Genomic DNA, 22,218 nt, shown 5'->3' with positions numbered 1-22,218 from the left:
GGATGTAAGTCCCTCGAAAATCCTCAGAGACATGGGCAATGCTGGCTGGCTTCCCACTGAACATGGTGCCCGGGAGTGGAGATGTTTTTATTTACATGTGAAAAAAGATGAGCTCCGGGAGCAGAAAGGCGACCACCGAGGTTGTTGCTGTCAGGTTACGTAGGGCCTCTCCGTCCGCTGATTGAAAGAACTAGAGTTCCCCAGGGACCCAGGGGCTAGGCAGGACACAATGACGGGTAATATTAGGACAAAAAGGAACTGTTTCCTTTGCAGCAAACATTAAGGTCAGAAAGAATCTTGTTTCATGGGCAGCCAGAGAGGACACAGGGCCACGGCTGAGGAAGAGGAGCTGTTAGTGATTAACGATATCTGAGGATGGGATTCGGCCACCACCTCCAGATGGCCAAGCTGTGGGCATGCCGAGACCCGGTGGTGACAGGGAGATGTTGTGGACCTGGAGGGCACATGAGACCATCATGATGGGCAACTAAGGAGCCTGGGCTGTAGTCTGGAGGCGATGGGCCCAGGGAGGAAGTTTGGAAATAAACCTCAATCAGCCATGGCAGAGGCAGGGTGGGAAGGGACAGATCATTGACAGGGAGGCCAGTCAGGAGGCAGCCACATGGCCTGTGAACAACAGTGAAGGTGAACTCCTGATATAGCCTCAAACACGCCATGCTGGGGTGGCCCAAGGAGGCTGGCCCACTCCAGGGAGGCCACGGGACCAGGGCGGCTGAAGGAGCTCATCTCTCCAATTGATTAGTAGTAACTGCTTGGAGCATTGTCTGGAGCAGAACTCAGGCAGTGTGGGAGCCCCTCCAGAAAAACAGCCACTGTCGGTTGGTGATGTCCGAGGTGGGGCTGTAAGGAGGCGACGTTCACTCATTCATCTCCACATTCAACAACCGTTCGTTCAGAGCCTGTGTGCCAGCACGTGTGCCGCGATGCTGTCCTCCGTTCACTCATTCATCTCCACATTCAACAACCGTTCGTTCACAGCCTGTGTGCCGGCACCTGTGCCGCGATGCTGTCCTCTTCGCTCAGCTCTCAAAGGCTCGGCCACATAAACAGCAAAAAGTCCATGGCCAGGCTTCTCTCGGCTCTAAGCCCCTCTTCCTTCAAGCCTCTCCAAAGTCATATAAAAGATCACCTGGCCCGGGTCCTGTTTTCTCCAGGTCTTGAACAAATTAGATGCTTGGGAGTTATTTGTGGAAGGAAGAAAACAAAAATGAGTGAATTACCACATTTTCCATGTTTTATTCATTCATTCAGCAAAGAAACCAATATATACACTTTGCAAGAAGGCCCTTTCAAGGATTGGGGGTTGAATTAGATCCAAACTTTACTCTCCAGGAATTTATAGTACCATCTGAGATTAGACACATACCCACAGTTCTGGAAAACACTGTCATTGTTTGTCCAAGTTCCTCGGGGTGCCTGGCTTCAGGGAGGTAGGCATAATTTGTCTGGGGTCTGGGTCACCAGAAGGGAGACAGGTGGGACAGCAAAACCCGGGGGCAAAGGGTGAAGCCAGCCCCTCCCCACAAAGCAGGGACCCTGTGCCCCACTGTCTTCCTGGAACCAGGAAACAGAAAGCAGCTGTGAAGGTGGCAGGGCAGCAAGAGGGCAAGAAGAGAACGACGACGGTACAGATCCACTCGAAGGGTGTCCTTGAAGATGTCTGAGTCTTGCTGTTTGTTGCCTGGACGGCTGGCAGTGACCACTTCGTGGCTCAGGAAGCAGCATAGGAGGGATGCAGGTGTAACCCCAACTCCAGCCCACTAGCCGGCTTCCCATGGCTGACCACAGCGCGGCCCCTGTCTTATCCTAATTAGCTGCACCTGTGCCTCTATCCAGGCTCACTGGCAAGCTCTTGAGCAGAGAGTTCTGTTTGTACCTGCACATGGCAATGCTACCCAGTTCCTGGCCCCTGGGACCTGCCTACTCATGCCTCCGCTAGCTGTGAGAAAGGGGAATTTGATGGAGGTGGAGAAATCCAGAAAAAAAGAGAACAGCACAGAGCCTTGAAGGATGTGGCCATGGAGACAGGAAGGAGCATGGTGTGGGGAGATGGACACTTGCTCAAAACCTCATCTGCAGAACTTAACCCTCTCTTCTGGGATAGTCTCAAGCCAGACCCAGGAAGCAGCACAGTCTGTGGGCAGTCTTTGGAGAGTCTTGCAAAGCTTGGCCTGTGAGCTGAGATCTCCAACTCCCAGAGCCATTCTTTCTGGTTTGGTCTTGCAGAGAGCAGGAGGCTGGCACACATGCATGAAGATGGGTGTGCACACGTGGGGCTTCATGCAGATACACCCATGAAGATCTTTCGGGCCCCTGGAGAGGGTCCCCTCATCCCTTAAAGGCCTGTGCCTGGTGACTCAGAGCAGACAAGGCAAGGAGAGTGTGCAGGTGACTCTGTGACCACAAACCAGAGGCTGGACTGCAAAGCGTTTCACAGGCCCCATGAGGGCAGCTCCTCATCATTTATATTTTGCTGAGGGTCTTCTTGAATGGCTGCCTGCATAAAACTATTTAGAAGATTGCTGGTGGAATCTGAATCTATCCGAAATAGAATTCCATTTTCTGGAAATGTACACGAGTGTGTGTGTGGGTGTGCATGTGCCCATGAGAGGGAGTGTGCGTGTGTGTGCATATGAACACAAGTTGCTGTGCTGGAGAGGAAGCTGGGAAAGGAGAGGAGAGCATGCATTTAGTCATCCACATACATACATATATGTACACACACATGCATTCACCCACAGCCTGTCTCCCAAATCCATGGCTCGAAGTCACTTTCTTTTCATAGACCAGACCTCACTTAGACCAGCAGCTTCAACCTTGCCTGCACATTAAGATCACTTGAGGAGCTTATAAAAATCCCAATGACCAGGCCACACCCTAGACCAATACCTCAGAATTTCTGGAGATGAAATTGGGCTTCAATACTTCATATCAATATGTAATAATCTCCTTTGGCGATTCCAATTTCCTGCCAGCGCTGAGTGCTCCTCTGCCTAGAAAGCCCTTCTCCTACTCCCCTGCTCAGAAAGCTTCTACTCACCCTTTAAGACCCAAGTCCCATGGCTACTTTCCAGGAAAATCCTTCCTGAGAACCTCCCCAGGAGTTAGTTCTTCCTTTCCTGAAGCTCCCAACAACACCTTAGTCATCTGAATGTAATCATAATTATTTGCTTGTCTACCTGTCTGTCCCACCCTCCGTACAGAATCCGGAGCTCCATGATGCCATGCACTACACTAGATCCATCTCTTCATTCCCCCTGCCTGTCTTAGTGTCTGACAGGCAGCTGGTCATCAATGACGCTTCAGAATGCAAGGCAAGTATGTAATGAAGTATGTATGCAGGAGGGGGATGGGAGGTGGAGGATGGGCTGTTTCTGGGTGGTAAGGCCATGAGTCTGCTCCTTTGGCAGCAGAATGGAGTACACTCCCTTTAGTAATAGAAAGCGTCCTCTATGTCAACAGTTAGATGCTGGTCGGTCCACATGTCCTGCTTCCTTAGGAAGTACCGTCAGGGTTACTCAGAGGCTCCGAGGGAAAACAGAGCGGTGCTGTTATCTGTGCCAGGTCACAGGGTGACTGAACCTTCCTAACGGACCCTCCTGGCCCCATTCCATGCCCACTCTGTCCAGTCTGCATCCAGAGCGCCTTTGCTCTGAGGAGTGCTCAGGGCCACCTGGGTCCCCTGTTTCTGTGCCAGTGCAGGGATCCAGGACAGCATGGACACTATGGTCCTCAGTAAAGGGCCAGCCTGAGAAACACTACTGCAAGAGGGGCTCCCTGCAGCCTACCCCAGCCCAGCCCAGGAGTCAGGTAGCAGAGATGAGAAAGTGACACTGGTGAAACCAAGGGACAAACTGTGTCCTGCATGGCTGCAGCCTCTGGTCCCCTCCTATCCCCCTTTCCTTGGCCAGCCCTGTCCCTTCTGCCTTGATAGTGCTCTCCTATTTTTTATCTTATCACCCCTTCCCCCAGTCCCAGTGGGCCTTTATTGTCCCTACCTTAGGCCCACTGAGGTGAAGCAATGTGACAAGGCCACACAGAGACTTTGGGCTGGGACTGATGATGGGGCTGGAAAAGGTTTGAGAGCACAGGATTTGAAGTAAGGCCATCCTGATTCAACAACTGGCTCTGTCACCAACTGGCCCTGTCTCCTTGGGGCCTTAGTTTTCTCATCTGTGAAGTGGGGTTAATAATAGGGGCCCCTCCATCTCATAAATCCATGGTGCAGAATGAGTGCAGTGTGGACAGAGAGGGCTCCTCATGTGTTCCTGAACAGGCCTCCTGGTCACTAGTCCAGGCTAAGACTACTGTGAGAACCACCCTTCACCCCCTTCCACACACAGACACACACACTCTCACCCACACAGCACTTGCTCCTGAAGGGCTCTCAACCTGTCGCTAGAGACCGACCCCTCCCTCACACTCCCCAGCCGATGACCAGCCAAAGTCCTGGTCACCCACAGAGTCCACTCGACACAAGTATTTTCTTGACATCTTGGGGCTTTTACTTCAATTTGAAGCAGATGGTTGAGCACAGACGTGAACAGCTTTGGCCATTTGAGCACAAGGAAGGGGCAGGCCTTGGCTTTGAACACGCCCCCCTGCTCCCATCCTCCACATACTGGCCCAGTCCCCTGGTCCCTTCCTCCTCTGCCCCTGCACACCCTGTAACAGACCACCGTCCTCCAAGTGGGGCTCCATCTTGCCCAGTAGGACGGCTCCAGTCAACCCAGCCTCTACTCCTTCCTCAGGCCACGGGCAGGGTAAACAAGAGAAAAACTCTTTCTGTCCATGGCAGGGCCCGCTCATGGTGCTGGCTGCCTGGGATGCGGGCCCATGGGGATGGGTCACAGTGAGGGGAGGCTGGCTAGGGGAGCAAAGACCCGTAGGTAGCTGCCCTGGTGCAAGTCCCTGGTGTAGGGGAGGGAGTAGTATTGCTTCTCTCCCTGCTTACTCCCTTCTGGTGATGCTCAGGGCCCAAGGAGCCTGGACCCAGGGGACACTGAGAACTGGGACCGGCGGCCTAGGCAGCCAATGAAGGGGAAACAGTGGGCAGGGAACTCAGGCCCCACTCCTGGCCCTGCCCAGGCACCCCAGCCTCCCTTTCACAGCCCCTAAGACTTGTCTTGCACTCAGTCAGTGCAAGGCCTGGTGGAGAGAGAGCACCAGGTCAGAGGGCCCAGTGCCCCAGGGCTCATCAAATGCCCAACCCTTCCATGAGCTCCTGGCAGAACCACTGACTCATCTTCGGCTTGAGATGGGGCTCAGGCAACAGGAGGAGCAAAAGTCACAGAGCAACGGTGTGGCTTTTCACTGTGGGGTTTCGTCACCCCATTTCCTTCGGTGTCTCTGTCGAATCTTTGGCAACGAATTTCTGCAGCTGGACAGTGGGCCTTGGGCTCTGAGTGAGTGGGGGACTGAGCTCTCCCCTCCCCACCAGGCAGAGGGCAAAGTGCGAAGCAGCCTCGGAGTGGCTGGGTGAGGGCGGAGGGGAGAGGGAGGCAGACGTGCTCCGATCCGACCCTGAGAGGCTGTAGGCCGGGCGTCTGGCGGTATCTTGGAGAAGACCACGAGGCTGGACTCAGCGAGCTCACCTTGTCCTCAGGCCTGACTGGAAGGAAGGCCCACAGTGGTGGCCTTGGTCTCACCCGCAGCCAGTCACTCCTGAAAGACATGACCAGCCATTAGAAGCTGCCCCTACTCCACCTGGTTCCTATTTCCGGACACCTGCAGAATGTCCCCTCACTGAGTCCTCCAGGCACGGGCCTCCATCTTGAAGGGTTCGATAAGTGGAAGAGCCAGGATTCAAACCCAGGCCTGGCTGCCTCCAGAGCCCACACTGCCCCCCTCCTCCTTAGTGCTACATTTCAGAGGCCTTGCGTTTTGGTTGGTTTGGGGAAAGAAGAGGACCACAGTGGGTAGTGGGAGCCAGGGCCGCTGGAAGCTCAGGGACACCTGGGGCTGACACCACAATCTCCAGGGCCACCCCTTTGAGGGATCTCAGAGGCCTGTCCCCACCTGGGGTGGCAGGCTCCTCTGCAGGCTCAGCCCCACTGGAATGGCCGTCTGCAGCTTCCTTGCGCTGTCCTAGGAGTCACAAGGCCCATTCTAATTGTAGCACATTCACCTGCCAGCTGGGTGACCTCAAACAAATCACTTGACTTCTCTAGGCCTCAGTGTCCTCATCTGTGAAATGGCATGGCTGGAGCAGATCGATGAAAGCTCCTTTTAAGCAGGAGACGGAAGTACGTGTTAGCTAATACAGAAAACATGGTTCTGTCTATTTGGTGCAGTGGAGTCAGGGGACACAGAGGGAGGGGGACCCAGAGACCTACTGCATTCCTTCCAACAGAGAGCCTGGGACATGTCTGAGAATCAGGGTGCTAAGGAGCACGGTTTGAAAATTGCTGGGTTAGACCACCTTTAAGTTCCCTGCAGCCCTGATCTGTGCAATCCTCATTCTGGCAGCTGAACTTGGCGCTGAGCAGAGGTTGTAACTGGCTACCAGGAAGCAATGGGACAGGGGGCAAGGTCATGGGGGCTGTGGGGTTTCAGCTCTCTGGGGAGGTCAGAGCTGGTGGGGAGGCTCTGTGAGACCTCCAGATCCAACCAGGATGAAAAATAACAAAGTCCCTGAACCTGGTACAACACATCCCTCTTAAAGCAACTCCAAACACCCTTTTGATTCGTGCTCCAACCCTCAACCAACAGCTATTAATAAGTAGTTATTTTTAAAGTAAAACATCTGTCAGGCGCCTCCGACCTGCCAGGGAGCACTCTCATTCCCCCTCTCATGAGGGAGCAATCCCAGGCTCCGAGAAGGAAGTGCTGGAAGTTGCCAGGGCCAGGATTTGAATCCAGATCGACAGTGTTCATTCTACCACACAGAGGCTGCTCTCACTGAGACAGAGGCTTGGGGAGCCAGGATGGAGCCAAACCACGACGTTGGAGGGCCTGCTAACCACAGGCCCTGGTGAGCCCCGTGGGCCGGGGCGGCCAGCCAAGATGCAAGGCTGGGGCAAGGCTGAAGTGGGGTCCAAGGAGGGTGAGGGAGCCGGGCCAGAGGGAGGGAGTGCTCTCCAGCTAATAGCGGCTCAGGAGGGAGAAAAGGAAAAGTGAGAGGCGGGAGCATCTTGATGTGGTAAATCCCAGGCTCACATTCTCCAAGCCCACTGCGCATGGCTGGCCCCAGCAGGAATCTGCTTTGTGTTACCGAGTCTGAGGAGGAGGATTAAGAAGCGGAAAGGAAACCCGTGGGGATGGCACTGGGTCTGTGGTCCACGGGGTGATTTACAGCCCGCGTCATCCCGGCGCTGGCTGCCTGGGCGGGCCCTGCCATGGGCAGAAAAAGTTTCTCTCTTGTTCAGCCTGCCCGTGGGCTGAGGAAGAAGGGGAGGCTGGGTTAGCTGGAGCCGTCCTCCTGGCCATGCTGTAAAGGCGGTCGGGGCAGCCTGGGGCCAGCCCCAAGCCCTCTGTTGGCTCTTAGTCCCTGCTGAAGCCACAGCTACCATCCAGGATTAAAGGAGACAGGGGTTTCTCTGGCCAAGGCCTGATCTTCAGTTCTTGACCCCACCCTTTTCCTGGTGTCTACACTGGACCACCACCACCTCAGCCCAGGAATCTCAGCACGTACATCATCTATCCAAGGAAGTCTTATGACAACTGGGATGTAATGGGAAGAACACTGGGAGGCCTCAGGTGCCAGGACTTCCTCTGCAATTCAGCAGCTGTGTGACCTTGGGTAGCTCACTCTCCCACTCTGTGCTTTCATTCCCTCACTTGTACAGTGAGGGGAAGGGAGGCAGATTGGCATTGCCCAAAAGGTGTTCTGTGAAACATGAGCTCGGTGAGGCATTCCATGAATTTGGGAAATACCACATACCTTGACCCCAACTTGGAAAGTCGCTGCATGTATTACGATATCAAAGGCTCCGAAAAGTCCTGTAGCGAAGAAATTTGTGTGGCTTTAATGACCCAGTTTCCCAACTGACTTTTTTTTTTGAAACAGGGTCTCACTCTGTCACTTAGGCTGAGTGTAGTGGCGAGATCATGGCTCAGCGCAGTCTTGACCTTCCAGGCTCAAGCGATCTTCCCACCTCAGCCTCCCAAGGAGCTGGGACTACAGGCATGCACCACCACGCCTGGCTAATTTTTGATTTTATTTTTTGTAGATTCAAGGCCTCACTATGTTGCCCAGGCTGGTCTTGAACTCCCAGACACAAGCAATCCTCTCGCCTCAGCTTCCCAAAGTTACAGGCGTGAGCCACTGCAGCCAGCCTTCCCAACTGATTTGATCATGTAATTGCTACTGCATTGTGAGGAGCAGAAACTCACTTCAACCCTCCAGGAAAGGGAAGCTCATTTAAAGTTACAAAAGGGTGTTTCACAGAGACCGGGGGAAGGTCTCAGAAAAGGTAGCAAAGGGCTTGCAAAGGTCAGTAGGGGCAGTCTGTGGCCCTGCCCTCTAGATGCCTGCTAACAGTCACTTGCAGGTATCTGCCTTCCTCCCTGACTACCGACTGGCCTGGTCTCCCGGCATGCCAATCCCCGAGACCCAGTGGAGGATGCTCATTGGTCTAGCCTAGGTCTGATTTATTCCCCTGGACCAATCAGCTGTGGCCAAGGGATAGGAGACAAAGATGCCAATGATACTTCTTCATAAGAGGCTGCGTGTGGGGTGGGTTGCATGTGGGGATGCATAATTGCAAATATGGAGGATAGCAAGCATCCCCACTGTGACCACCACACCACAGAACCCCTTTCATGGAACGCCTGGCAACATCCTGTGTCCCATGTGAGGGGCACAGTGCGAGAGGCTTGCATTCCCCCCAGCTCTGGCCCTTTGTGGGTTTTTGTGTTTCTGCTGCCAGCCAAGGCTCTGGGTCTGGCTTACTCCCTAGCTTACTGTCCTCAGAACCTCTGCCACCACGGAAGATGTCCTTTATTTATGTATTTATTAATTAATTAATTTATTTATTTATTTATTTTTATTTGTTTTGAGATGGAGTTTTGCTCTTGTTGCCCAGGTTGGAGTGCAGTGGCGCAATCTTGGCTCACTGCAACCTCTGCCACCCAGGTTCAAGCGATTCTCCTGCCTCAGCTTCCTGAGTAGCTGGGATTACAGGTGTGCACCACCATGCCCAGCTAATTTTTTGTATTTTTAGTAGAGACAGGGTTTCTCCACGGCCAGGCTGGTCTTGAACTTCCAACCTCAGGTGATCTGCCCTCCTCAGCCTCCCAGAGTGCTGGGATTATAGGCGTGAGCCACCGCGCCCAGCCGAAGATGTCCTTTAAACAACAGGTTCTGGTGCTAAAATTAACCATGAGAATGACTAGATGAGATGGCCTCACAGGTCCCTCTCAGCTAGTCTGACATACCAAGTCAGAGCAAGGTGATTTGGTCAGTGTGGCAAAGTGGGAGCATTTATCACAAGCAGAAATCATCTTTTTATCTGTTCACTTGTTTATGGCCGGAATGCCAGCTCCACGAGGGCAGGGACGTGGCCTGTTTTGTTTGCTGTTGTAGCTCCAATGCCCAGAACAGTGTCTAACACACAGCAGTATCTCAATAAATACTGGGCCAGGCGCAGTGGCTCACACCTGTAATCCCAGCACTTTGGGAGGCCAAAGCACGAGGATCTGTTGAGGTCACGAGTTCGAGACCAGCCTGGCCAACATGGCAAAACCCCATCTCTACTAAAAATGCAAAAGTTAGCTGGGTGTGGTGATGTACGCTTGTAATCCCAGCTACTTGAGAGGCTGAGGCGGGAGGATCTCTTGAACCAAGAAGGCAAAGGTTGTAGTGAGCTAAGATTATGCCACTGCCCTCCAACCTGGGTGTCAGAGGGAGACAACAACAACAAATAAATACTGGTTGACTCAATCATAGCTACTTCAAGTCACAGGCATTTTACTCACTGTGGCTTTATATGTTACAAAATATTTCTCCTATTTCAAATGCAATATTGAGCGTTTTTGTAAATGGGTCTATCTATACTTTCAGGGAAGTTGTGGTAATTGTTATGAACCCTGGAACAATTTAGCATCCTTTATGCTTTTGTTTATTTCTAGTTTAAAAAAAAAAAATTCTAATTGTTTTCCTCTCCTGATCACTTCTGTGTACTGCAGGGCAATTTTACCACTTTGGGGTATTTAAAAAAACGATTTTTTATCTGCCTTTAAGTTATTTTACCTTTTATATTTACTGTCAGTCTATGATACCTACTTTACCTACTTAACCATTTTCCACTATTTCAAATTATACATTTTCTGTATTTAATCAATTTTGATACAGCCTTCTACATGCAGGAGGGAATAAACCTCCAATGGGGTTGAAATCCTGACTTTTTTTTAAACTGGTCTTTCCTAAACAGGGCAGTCAGATTTCAAATGTTATTTTAAAACTAAAAGGTGAAAAAAAGAGCAGATATGGCATGGGAAGAGAATTTTTGAAAACCACAGTTTGCCTTTCACTGTTAAGTACACCAGTATATGGGCTAGAAAGGGGGCTGCATGTTTGCCTCTGAATGCTGCTCTTGATTCTTACTGGGGTTCATCTTGGCCCCAAAGTCAGCTGAGGGGCCCTGAGCAGGATGCTTAACCTCTCCAAGATGAGTTTCCTCATCTTTTTTTTTTTTTTTTTTCTGACAGCTTCTTGCTCTGTTGCCCAGGTTGGAATGCAGTGGTGCAAACAAGGCTCACTGCCACCTCAGCCTCCCAGGCTCAGGTGATTCTCCCCAATCAGCCTCCTGTATACCTGGAACCACAGGCTCATGCCACCACACCTGGCTAGTTTTTTTTAATCTTTTGTAGAGATCGAGTCTCACTTTTGTTGCCCAGGCTGGTCTTGAACTTAAGGGCTCAAGCGATCCTCCAGCCTCAGCCTCCCAAAGTGCTAGGATTACAGATGTGAACCACCGTGCCTAGTCAATTTCCTCTTCTTTCTTTCTTTCTTTCTTTCTTTCTTTCTTTCTTTCTTTCTTTCTTTCTTTCTTTCTTTCTTTCTCTCCTCTCTCTCTCTCTCCTCTCTCTCTCTCTTTCTCTCTCTCTTTCTTTCTCTCTTTCTCTCTTTCTCTCTTTCTTATTTTTGAGTCACAGTCTCACTCTGTCACCCAGGCTGGAGTACAGTGGCGTGATCTTGGCTCACGGTAACCTTCGCCTCTTGGGTTCAAATGATTCTCGAGTCTCAGCCTCCCGAGTAGCTGGGATTACAAGCGTATGTAATCACACCCGGTTAATTTTTGTATTTTCAGTAGAGATGAGGCTTCACCATGTTGACCAGGCTGGTCTTGAACTATTGACCTCAAGCGATCCACCCACCTCAACCTCCCAAAGTGCTCTGCCTCAAAAAAGAGAAAAAGAAAATACAGAAGAGTGAACAGAAAGAAAATTGTTTCAATCACCTTAATCTCTCCACTGACAGCAAACCACTGATAACATTTGGGTGACTACTGTCCCATATGCTATTCCCATGCATATGCGTCCTCACATACAGTATTTTATGAAAAGTGGAATTACGCTGTACAAGCTGCATCATAAGCTGCATTGGTGTTTTCTTTAACACTCAAGCCTGGACATCCTTGCATTTGACAGATCTGCTTTCACATCTTCTCCAAGGGCCAAGCTTTGCAGAGGTTATTCTGGGCACAGGCGCAAGTCCTGGGCTTCTGGCCTCCAAGCTCCCCATGGACCTGGAAGCAGGTATGGTCCAGTCGGCCCCCAGCACCTCCTGCCTGCCTGGCCTGGGCACCATGGGTGACAGGCAGGAAATTTATGAGCAGTTGGAGTTGGCTGCTATTTGCGGGGGGCAGGAACAGGGCATGAATCGAGGATAGTGCTGTGTCCGGGCTGGGAGGGCCCTTCAAGGTCCCAAGTGTCTAAGAGTTTCGGTTATGGCCAGAGCCTTTAGTGAGCCAGGACAGTTGGCCTGGAGGCCAAAAATGGAGAGAAAATGTCATTTATTCAGCAAAGATGTATTAGTTCCTAATAGGGGCCAGTCCTGTCCCAGGCACTAGGGCAGCTTACAGTCTAACTCTAGGGGAAAGCTGAGGACCACCGTTGCTGGCTGCTCCTGCGGATTCCACCCAGTCCTTTCTGTATTTCTCAAGGCTGCTCACCAGAGAGGAGGGGACTGGCACAGCCTCAGCTGTGCTGTGCAGACAGCTGCCCCACAGGCCCCAGGTTAGGAGCAAGGTAGGGCCAGCAGTCAAACCCCTCCTTCACTGAGGCCAATGGATGTGTTCAAACCTCAGAGTCAGTCAAAGCCGTGTAGAAGAACTTTCCTATCAGTAAGAAACAATCATTGCATCAGGCAATGTTGAGGATGAGAGCAGGTAACCTGGGGAGCCCTTCCTGTGGTAAGATGCTAGAGGTGTTGCTGGGTCCCAGGTATCCTAGGCTAGCATTTATTGAGCACCTACCACGTACTCCACAGTGTTGCAGCGCCTTACTTGGAGTTACTTCCACCCACTAGAATGTAGGTTCCACAAGTTCAGGGCTGGGGCTGGGGGTTGTCAGTTGAGTCCTTGCTGCCTCCCTAGTCCAGGACAATGAGGGCCTGCTCATGTCCACCCTCTTACCCCCACCAGCCCCACACGCAACACAAGGTGGGGACGACGGGTTCCTCCTCTGAACTCCTGAAGCTCTTTATCCCAACTCCTCCTACATCCTCCTACGCCACGAATGGTTGTCGGTGTGATTGCCACAGTTCCTTCCCCTACCCCACACACCTCCACCACCAGTACCCCATCCTCCCAGAGCCTGGGAACAGAAGCAAGTGCATCAGTGCTCAGAGTCACCATTTACAGAGGGTGGCCCCTTACCAAGCACATGCTGCACTTGTTTGCATGCGCTGTCTTTCGTAATTCCTGGGAGGTGCCTACCACTGTGCCCATGTTGCAGATGAGGAAATGGAGGCCTGAGTGGTGACCTCCTTTGCCCTAGGCCACACTGCTAGGATGCAGCAGAGCAAGGTAGACCCTTAACCCCTACAGACCTCAGTTTCCTCACAGGCAAACAGGAACAGCAGGTCCCCAAGCCATCCACCCAACTGTCACCTACTTGGTTCTAAGAAAATCTTGGCCTTCGACTCCTGGAGCCTACAGGAAGGTGGCTGGCAGTGGGAGGCCCAGCACGCCCAGGGCCAGGGCCGGAGCTCATAGGAGCCCACTGGGCCTACAGGGGCAGCCATACCATGCTGACGCCTTCTCAGGCTGCAGACCACTCCCTGGCTGCCGAGCTGTCTCCCTCTCCGTGCTCTGCCTGTGTGTCTCTGCCAACTCTTCTCGGCCTCTTCTTTGTTTTTCTCTCCACGTCCACCAGTCTATCTGTCTTTCTTGGCCCCCACCCCAGCTCACCCCCAGCATGGGGCACTGTGAGGGTCGAGCTGGCCCAGGCGAAGCTGCAGGCAGCTGCTGCGGCTTCCCACCTGCTTCCGTCCTGCGACACTGTCCGGTCATTTTACTTGGCTTCACTGCTCTTCCAGATGCCAGCAGCTCAAAAGGCCCATGGCCGCACTGCACAGCCAGAAGAGGCACCCAGGCTGGAAGAGGTACCCAGGCTGGAGGGGGCACCCAGGCTGGAGGAGATACCCGGGCTGGAGGGAGTACCCAGACTGGAAGAGGTACCCAGGCTGGAGGGGGCACCCAGGCTGGAGGAGGCACTCAAGCAGGAAGGGGCAGCCCACTCAGGCTGGAGGAGGCACCCCGGGTGGAAGAGAGCAGACCAATAGGCAGACTGGTGGCCCAGTCATGCGAGAAAGGCTCTGCTCTTCACCTGCCCTGTGGGCCTGGCTCACGATCCTTACACAGACACCCCCACACGACATGTAAGTTCACATGCCCCAACCGCGGTGGAGGGTCCCCATCAGGCCTGCCTCCTTCTAGACTGGGAACTACTCCCATCACCCTGCCGCTTCTCGAAGCGCCTCCCCTCCCCAGTCCGTGCTGCAGAGTCACACCTCCCCTCCCCAGTCCTTACTGCAGAGTCACACCTCCCCTTCCCAGTCCTTACTGCAGAGTCACACCTCCCCTCCCCAGTCCTTACTGCAGAGTCACACCTCCCCTCCCCAGTCCTTACTGCAGAGTCACACCTCCCCTCCCCAGTCCTTACTGCAGAGTCACACCTTCCCTCCCCAGTCCTTACTGCAGAGTCACACCTTCCCTCCCCAGTCCTTACTGCAGAGTCACACCTCCCCTCCCTAGTCCTTACTGCAGAGTCACACCTCCCCTCCCCAGTCCTTACTGCAGAGTCACACCTTCCCTCCCCAGTCCTTACTGCAGAGTCACACCTCCCCTCCCCAGTCCGTGCTGCAGAGTCACACCTTCCCTCCCCAGTCCTTACTGCAGAGTCACACCTTCCCTCCCCAGTCCTTACTGCAGAGTCACACCTCCCCTCCCCAGTCCTTACTGCAGAGTCACAGCAGGGATTGATGGGCACCAACCAGACAAGCCAAATCACACCAAAGTACTGGCCAGCAAACCTTTGCAGAGATCACAGTGCTTCTCCAGGAGACTCCCAGAAGGGAGCACGGCTGTGGATGCTTCAGGATCACTGGGGTACCCATGGTTTGGAGAGGCCATGAGCCATTTGGGAAGCCCAAATTCCATACAGATGCAGTTTTAAGATGAGGAATACCTCCCCTAGCCTCTTCCATTGTCCCTAAGCCCCTCCCGTAGCTAGATGCTGGTGCCACCGAGGGATCCAGGTGGGGGGTGGGGACATCTCTGATTAGAGGTCTTTACTCACTGCCACACACACACACATGTGCACACTCACTGGCAAACAATCCAGCACAGTGGTTAAATGTGCCAGCTATGGCACCAGACGACCTCTGTTTGAATCCTGACTTCCCCATTCTACCAGCTGTATGGCCTTGAGCAAGATGCTTAACCTCTCTGTGCCTCAGTTTCATTACCTATAAAACGGTAATAATAGTATCTACTGCATGAGCTTGTCAGGAAGATTAAAGAACACAATGGCTGCAAAGGCAAGCACTGGGTGCTTAATATCTACAAGGAGCACAGAGACTCCATGGGAGTGGGGTAGGAAGGGTCCCCAGTCGCCCCATTTACCCATCAGTAACTCAAGGCAGGAACTTTGTCTCCACTTCAGATCACCAGGGCCTCCCTCTGTGTGGGCACAGAGGAGCTTCCCCTTCGATATTTGTGGAAAACAACTGAAAACACCGCCTTGTCTCATGCTTCCATTGCTCCATTCATCCAGCAAATGTTTACCAAGCGTTTAGACCACGCCAGGCTCCACTGGGGGCTCTGGGGACCCCACAGTGAACAAAACAGATGAGAAGCCCAGCCCTCCTAGCTCCGCCATCCTAGGAGAACAGGCTCCTGCACAGAAGCTGACTTCCCTGGAGAAAGGAAGCCACATGTTTTCTTTGCCAAAACTGCTTGGATGGGCCCTTTCCCAATAACTGATGCACTTCCCTGCATTCTCAGCCCGATGTTACTAGATGTACTTTAGCTTCCTCTTGACAACTCAAGGTCAAGTCCATGAACATCAGTGCACACACAATTCCAAGGTCCCAGAGGCTTGCGGGCTCTCTGCCCTGACACTAAGGGGGCCATCAGCCTCTCGGTCCTTCTGAGCCTCTGGCCTTGTTCTTTATCATGTGTCTGTTTCTTCTTACTCGATGAGGCCGATGGCTGATTCTGGGTGCTATCTCTGTACCTGCTACAGGACCTGACCCCCCGACCCCTGCCCTCATAGGCTGTTTTTGTTCTGACGTTCAGATCTGAGGGACCTGACAGTCAAGCTCATAAGAACTGTATGCAGACTAAGTGTAGTGGGCTCCAAAGACCGTCCCGGGGTGCCCTCCTCTGAATTTTTATGCATAGCCTTTCTGTAGTTTAGCTCTGAGTTCCGAAGGGTGGGGCCTCTGTTTTATTGTCCAAAATGCCCCCAGCACTAGAACAGTACCTGACACAGAGTAAACACTCCGGGCGACTTATTTTTAAGTAGATGTGCAGGGCAGGGCCCTTCATGTTTCACTCATTTTTTAATACTCATGTACCTAAAAAGACAACAAGTGAAGAACCCCTGTGTGTGCGTGTGGAGGGGGTGGGTGGGCTGTGGTGGCAGAGACTCGTGTGTACATGGTGGTGGCAGGAACAGGGCTGGCAGGAAAGCGAGGCAGGAGGCACAGCTGCTGAGAGGGGGACGGATAGTTCCCAGCAATGCCCAGTCGCAGCTCTCAGATTCCAGGCGGGCTCCGCATGGCTCACTCCCAGAGTTGCCCACCACATGCCCAGCTGCCTGGCTCTGCCCTCCCCTGCCTGCCACTGAGGGGCCATCTTTAATGGCTCCTGGGCCCTGTGCAGGGAGAACAGTTTTGAAATCCTTGAAGACAACCAGCCGCCTTCCAGGGGGTACCCCCTTCCCACGTGCATGGGAAATCGGCCAATCATGCGGGATGCCCTCCACTGGACCCCAACAGATGGGGCCTATGGACACACCAGCACACCTGCGTGTGTGCATGCATGCACATTCTCTAAGTCACTGGGTGAAGAGAGGACACTTAGGTCCCTCTGCCCACCTTCTTGACGGGCCCGCAGTGGCCTCCAGTGACCCTCTCTGAGTGCTGTGCCTCCAGTTGACAAAATGCTTTCACAGCCCTCATTTCCCCAAACACTCCTCACCTGGTTTTATCCATATTTTATGAGGAAAGTGAAGCCTGTTGAAGGTAAGTGCCTGAGGTTACAGAGCTCCTGAGTGGTTGGGCTGAGACTCAGACCCGTGCCTCCAAGCCTCAGGCGCCACGCCGCCAGGCAACCCATGAAGCTCACACCCTCACCATTGAGAAAGCAGAGGACAGAGGACAGCGGTGGCCTAGATTCAGCCTGTCCAGGCCCCACCCAGCCCTGCCCAGCTGCTTGAGCCTGGGCGACTTCGCCTCATCTCACTTCCATGTTTAATAATGTGGACCCCAGGAGCTTGTTCTAGGATTCCAGAAAATCATGGGTGTGAGAGGGCTTTGCAAACTGGAAAGTGCTGTGCACAGGAACGAGGTCGCTGGGGGCCTAGTCAGGTCATTTCGGTTCTGTGAACCTCAGCACTGTCACCTGAAAATGGGGTTGGTGACACCCACTTTGTGGGACTGTAGTGAGGACTGAGCAAGCTCAAAGAAGTGGGGCTCTGACACTGTGGTTAAGATAACGACAATGGTTAGCTCCCCGGGAAGAAAACCACCTTGTCACAAATCAGGGTCAACCCTCCAGGCATGAGCCACGTGGCTGTTTTCTCTGCTGCCCTCCCAACTGACAGACCTTGATGTTTTTCTCGGGTTCGAGGGGAGCATCTTCCTTTGGAAGAAGGGAGGGGCTGTCTGGGCAAGGCTGACTGCCCTGGTGAGGAGAAACACTCTTTCTAGCATGGCACCCTGCCCTGACTGTAGATGCAGCTTGAGGATGAAAAGCTTGGTGCTGTGGCAACCGCTCTGCAGCCATGAGGCAAAGATCAAAAGAAGCCTGGACTCTTGGATCCCAGGGAGCAGCTGACTTCTGAACTATGAAAAATGCCAGCCCCTGTTAATTTAAGCTGCCGCTTGAGGGGTTTCAGTTATTTGAAACACATGCTTTCCTTATAGATTCAAGGGAACAAGGGAGTGAGCCCAACTGGAGCACAGGAGAGCCCAGGGGCATCTCCCTAGCTGTGTCCTAAAGCCCTTAGTTAATCCTTCCCTAGAAGGGAATGTCCCTTGCTGTCAGCATAGGGACATTCAGCCCTCACAGTGTGGATTGTAGTGGGAAGAATGGTGTGTCATTATTTGGGGGCCCTAGTATGTGCCAGAAGATGGGACACAAAGAGAAACGGGCTCACAGTCTAGCCAGAGACACAGGCACTAATGCAACACTGTGTAACATAGTGTCATGGGATGTAATATCACATCGCATCCTATGTCACATAGCATATCACCTAAAAATATAATATAATGCAATGTAATCACATGAAATCGAATATATCACATAATAGAGTTTCATATTGTATAACATTTTAAGTCATTACTTTAAAAGTGTATCACATGATGCTCTCCTGAATTAGACCAAAAGCATCCCTGTGCTATGATGCCCTGAGGAAGAAGCTGGGGTCGGGGTCAGGGAGGGCTTTCAGGAGGAGCTGTGCCTTCCAGAATGAGCAGGAGTTAGCCAGACAGACAGCGGAGAAGGGCATTCCAGGCAGAAGGGATGGCATGAGCACAGAGGCCAAAAATAGCCCCTTTGGGCGAGGAGTTCTGTGCTGCTGGGGTATAAATTGGGACACAGGGAGTGACCGGCCAGGGTCAGGTCATTTGGGAGGCCCATCAGGTGTCCTGTTGAGTCTGACCTCATCCCTTGGCCAGTAGGGAGCCCCCTAGGTCTTAGGGGAGCTAAGCAGGGGATGGAGTGAGGCAGTCTGACCAGCTTTCAGCAGAGCAGCCAAGAGGGGCTCTCGGGGGGCTAACAGCCAGGGCAGCTAAGACAGGCCCTGGTGGTTGTGAATTCTGGGCAGAGGTGGCAAGGTGTTAAAGGAGAGAATGGCTCCCGACTTTGCCCTCTAGAAACACTTATCCCGGGAGCACAAGGAAAGTTTGTTGTTTCCCATGGAAACTGCTTTCTGGTCTGCTGGGGCAGGTAGAAAGGGCACAGCCTGTTTAAGGATGAGGTGTGGGGAGCCAGGGCCTGCTGACACCCTCTGTTTGAGGCCTCACACTGTGCCAGGTGCAGGGCTCAAGGCTGAGCAGTGGGCAGGGCAGCCCTGTCCTCCTCTTCCTCTTGTCCTCTGGAAGCCTCAGAGTTCAAAAGCAATTTCTGGTCACTAGGCTGACTCCACGCCGTACCAGGAGCTGGGGACAGTGGTTCCTCTTCCTTCCTCAGGTCCTCCCTGCCTTTGGCCCCATGAAGACCGACTTCTTGGGCAGGACACACGGGAGGGAGAGCAGATTTTGCAAAACAGTGTTATGTCTTTTATGCCATTGATCCGTGAACAGAGCCAGGAGCTGGCGGGGTAGCTTCATGATAACCAGTAAGGGTCCTGAGGTTAAAACACTTGAGCACCCGGCCGCACAGCCCCCAAGGGCAGAGTAGGGACCAGCTCCAGCATCCAAACCAGATACCTGCCCCCAGAGGTCACTCAAGGAGAGAGGATCCCATGGGCCTGCGCTGAGCCCAGGTGAGATGAATGGCCCTAAAACTGCGATAAACATCTATATTTTGTCCTGCCAGAGCTGCCATCTCTCTTACTGGAAGTGGGAAGAAAGCCGCGAGGAGGGCAAGAGGAATGAGGTGCAGGAGCCTGTGTAAAGATGAAATGCAAAACGCCCTCCAAAGCCCCAAATGTGAGGCTTTTGCAAAGCTGGCCACCCACAGCCGTGTCGATGATGGGCTTTTTCCACTGCTGGGGTGAGGGGCTGCTGGGGCTTCTGGATCTGGGAGGCAGCCCATGGAAAATGGGTGCAAAGAACTGAGAAAGGAAAGGGAAACTCCCAGTACCCTGCCCCTGACCTGTGTCCCCCATCACATCACCACTGTCTGACACATGGCAGACCCAGGCCCGACTCAGCTCCTCCCTCAGGGTCCAGGGGCTGTGAGGAAAGCAGCCCAGCCTTGCCCTTTCTCCTTTCCTCCCCGGCGCTGGCCTTCCAGCTACCGGCCCTGCCCCAGGACCCCACAGCCCCTGACAGGCCACCCAGTGACTGCTCCCAGGAGGTGCCCAGGTTCCGGGCAGACATCTCCCAGAAGGCATTGTCAGCAGCAGTCAGTTCTTTAAAAAGGCTTCGTGTCATGCTGCAATCAGCGGCGGGGCCGAGGCACCCGGGTATTTATGAATGTGACTGTCCTCCCAGAACATCTCCGTGAAGCTCTCAGATGAGCTGATGGGGGTCTCTGCATGGTGTCCGGTCTCCCAGACCCTCCCTCTGAGGAGACGTTGTTCTCATCTGTATGCCCGGGGTTTATTCAGGGTGACGGCGGCACGACTCGGCCACGGCGCTGCCTGTTTTGAACCTCACCACTGACGTGCCCTTCCAAGCACCTTCTTGCTCCCATGTCCCCTCTAGCTGTTTTCTTAGGAAAACAGTCACTTCCAACCATCCCCAATGACAACAGCCTTGAGAAAGAAAAGTTCGGCAATGTCAGGAGCACTAATGAGGTGGCCTTCGGGCTCGCAGAGGAGGAAAAAAAGTCACAACTGATGTGAGAAGAGGAAGAAACAACATTAAAAGAAAATGGGAAAAAAATAAAAACCAGAGATAAAAAGTCAAGAGAAAACCGCGGCGCCTGAGAAACAAGAATTCCAGCCGCCAACTTTTACGGCGTCCAGTCCTGTTATTCATAAGCGAGCTTCCTCTCTCACAAAGAACCTTTTGCACGGTTTTCCCTGCTGCCTCCAAACCAGCTGCTCGCGCTGTTGTATCCTGAGTGATGATGAGGCTCTGAAAGGGTTTTTTGGGAACAGATGGCCAGGGGAGAGCTGGGGAATGTGCCAGCAGAGGGCCGGGCGGGCTGCCAAGGCCTGCGGTGACTGAGTGCTTGGGCTTCCAGCTCGCGTGCTTTCCCTGCCCTCTGCCCTCCGTGGCGCCAGCAGGCCTTCCCAGCGAGCGCTCGGAACATCTGGAGTCTGGGGCTGCCAGGAGGGGGGGCCGCGGCGGCGGGGCGGGGGACCCTCTGTTCCAGCGGAGCTCCCATGGACTCACCAGCAGGCCCGCCTCGCAGAACAGCTAATCAAAACCACAGCACCCGAATGGGAACCAGGCGCGCTCCCAGCTGCAGCCAGAGGCCGCCAGGCGACTTAACCTGGTGTCAGGCCTCACCGGCGGCACAGAGCTGGGGGTGCCCGCAGCTGATAACACCTCCCTGCCCAACCCACCCCTCACCACCACCAGGGCCACCACCAGCAGGCTCTTGGCTCCCCGCAGCTAAATGAAGCCTCCACACGCTGCAGCCGGGCTACTTACATAAGAGCTGTTGCTCCGGGCAAGGCACGGCACCAGGCACTTGCTGGGGGCCTCCTGGGCACAGGCCACTGTGCTGGGCAGTGTGCGAGCTTCAGGCAGCGGGCTGGCCTCAAGAACTGAAGAGCTCAGAACTCAGAACCAAAGAGATAAAACAGGCTGGAAACTGAGCTCCGTCACTTCCTGGTCATGTGGCCCCAGGCTACGCCCTTCTCCTGGCCTCAGTCTTCCATCTGTGCAATGAGGGAAGTGGTCCCAACTTTGGGGTTAGTATAACACGGGGTAGAGATCATGTGAGTGGGGTGCCCATAAGGGGACACGATGGCACTCACCACGTGGTTGATGTGCTTGTTGGTGGTGATCTGCTGCACTGCTGATTAGCATTATTGTACGACCACATGTTATGCACGTTTCTTGGTATGACTCCCTGCACTTTGAAATCCGAGGATTTCTGGATGGGCTGCAGGCTGCACCCCATGCTAAGGGTGCAGAACCAGGGGTTTGGGCTGAAGTGCTAGAGAGGAAGGAATCTGTCACTCAGAAAGGCTGGTCCTTCCCCATCTGCCTTTTGGCTGGTCAGTCATTCACCCACCCTGGCACTGCCCTTTTCTGAGCTGTTCCTTCCTGGGGTTCCAGTTAAGTTGTTACCTTGTAGCTATGAATTCATGAGATTTCCTCTCTGGCACTCAGCGAGAACACACCAGCCCTTTCTCTTATGGGGTCTTGTTTAATCCTTTCAGCAAGGCAGCAAGGCAGATTTGTGTGCTCTCACTTTACAGATGAGAAGACGGGATCAGGGAGGTCAAATAACATGCCCAAGGCCACAGAGCGAGAAGTCACAGTGCCAGGACTCAAACCCAGGTCTCTGGCCCCAAAGATCTGCACTTTGCCTACTTCACAGTTTTGCTGAGGGCCGCCATAGTGTGCGTTCCTGGTAGAACTACAGAGCACCAGAAAATGGTAGCACTACAGAGCACCAAAAAGAACTATAGCGTTCTCTGGGGTTAGCCCCCACCCTACACAGACACCCCTTCTCCAGCGTCCCAAGGGCCACTGAGCCTCCACAGGGGCTTCCAGAGAGGAACCTGGCTCAGAGGTGCTCCGGGGTTCTCTGCATTCCCTAGGGTTGTCAGTTAGGGCATCAGAGGGGACTTCCCATGTCTCAGAGACTTTCTGAGCAGGAACAGCTGGTTTTTCTCCCTAAGTCAGAGACCCCAGGTTTTCATCCATTCCCAGTGTGTTGGGGAGAAGGGTGG

At 53.4% G+C, this 22,218-nt stretch overlaps 1 protein-coding gene across 3 annotated transcripts in view; it reads right to left on the bottom strand.

Annotated features, from left to right (window-relative positions):
* Window positions 1–462: 462 nt before the first annotated feature.
* The window catches only part of ATOH8 (atonal bHLH transcription factor 8), a 39,153-nt gene continuing 17,397 nt past the window's right edge, over window positions 463–22,218 (bottom strand). The window contains exon 3 of one of the 3 annotated variants that reach the window (XM_007970001.3): window positions 463–5,685. In XM_007970001.3, coding sequence (XP_007968192.1) covers window positions 5,680–5,685 — 6 coding nt within the window. In that variant the 3' untranslated portion in view covers window positions 463–5,679. Of the gene's footprint in view, window positions 5,686–7,243; window positions 7,963–20,020; window positions 20,444–22,218 lie in introns of those variants that run through there. The other 2 variants (XM_007970000.3, XM_073023138.1) reach the window with 2 other exon arrangements.

This window comes from Chlorocebus sabaeus, chromosome 14 (genome assembly GCF_047675955.1).
Source record: "Chlorocebus sabaeus isolate Y175 chromosome 14, mChlSab1.0.hap1, whole genome shotgun sequence".
Lineage (NCBI taxonomy): Eukaryota > Metazoa > Chordata > Mammalia > Primates > Cercopithecidae > Chlorocebus > Chlorocebus sabaeus.
The sequence above is the reverse complement of the archived record's forward strand: the minus strand, read 5'-3'. Positions and strand labels throughout refer to the sequence as shown.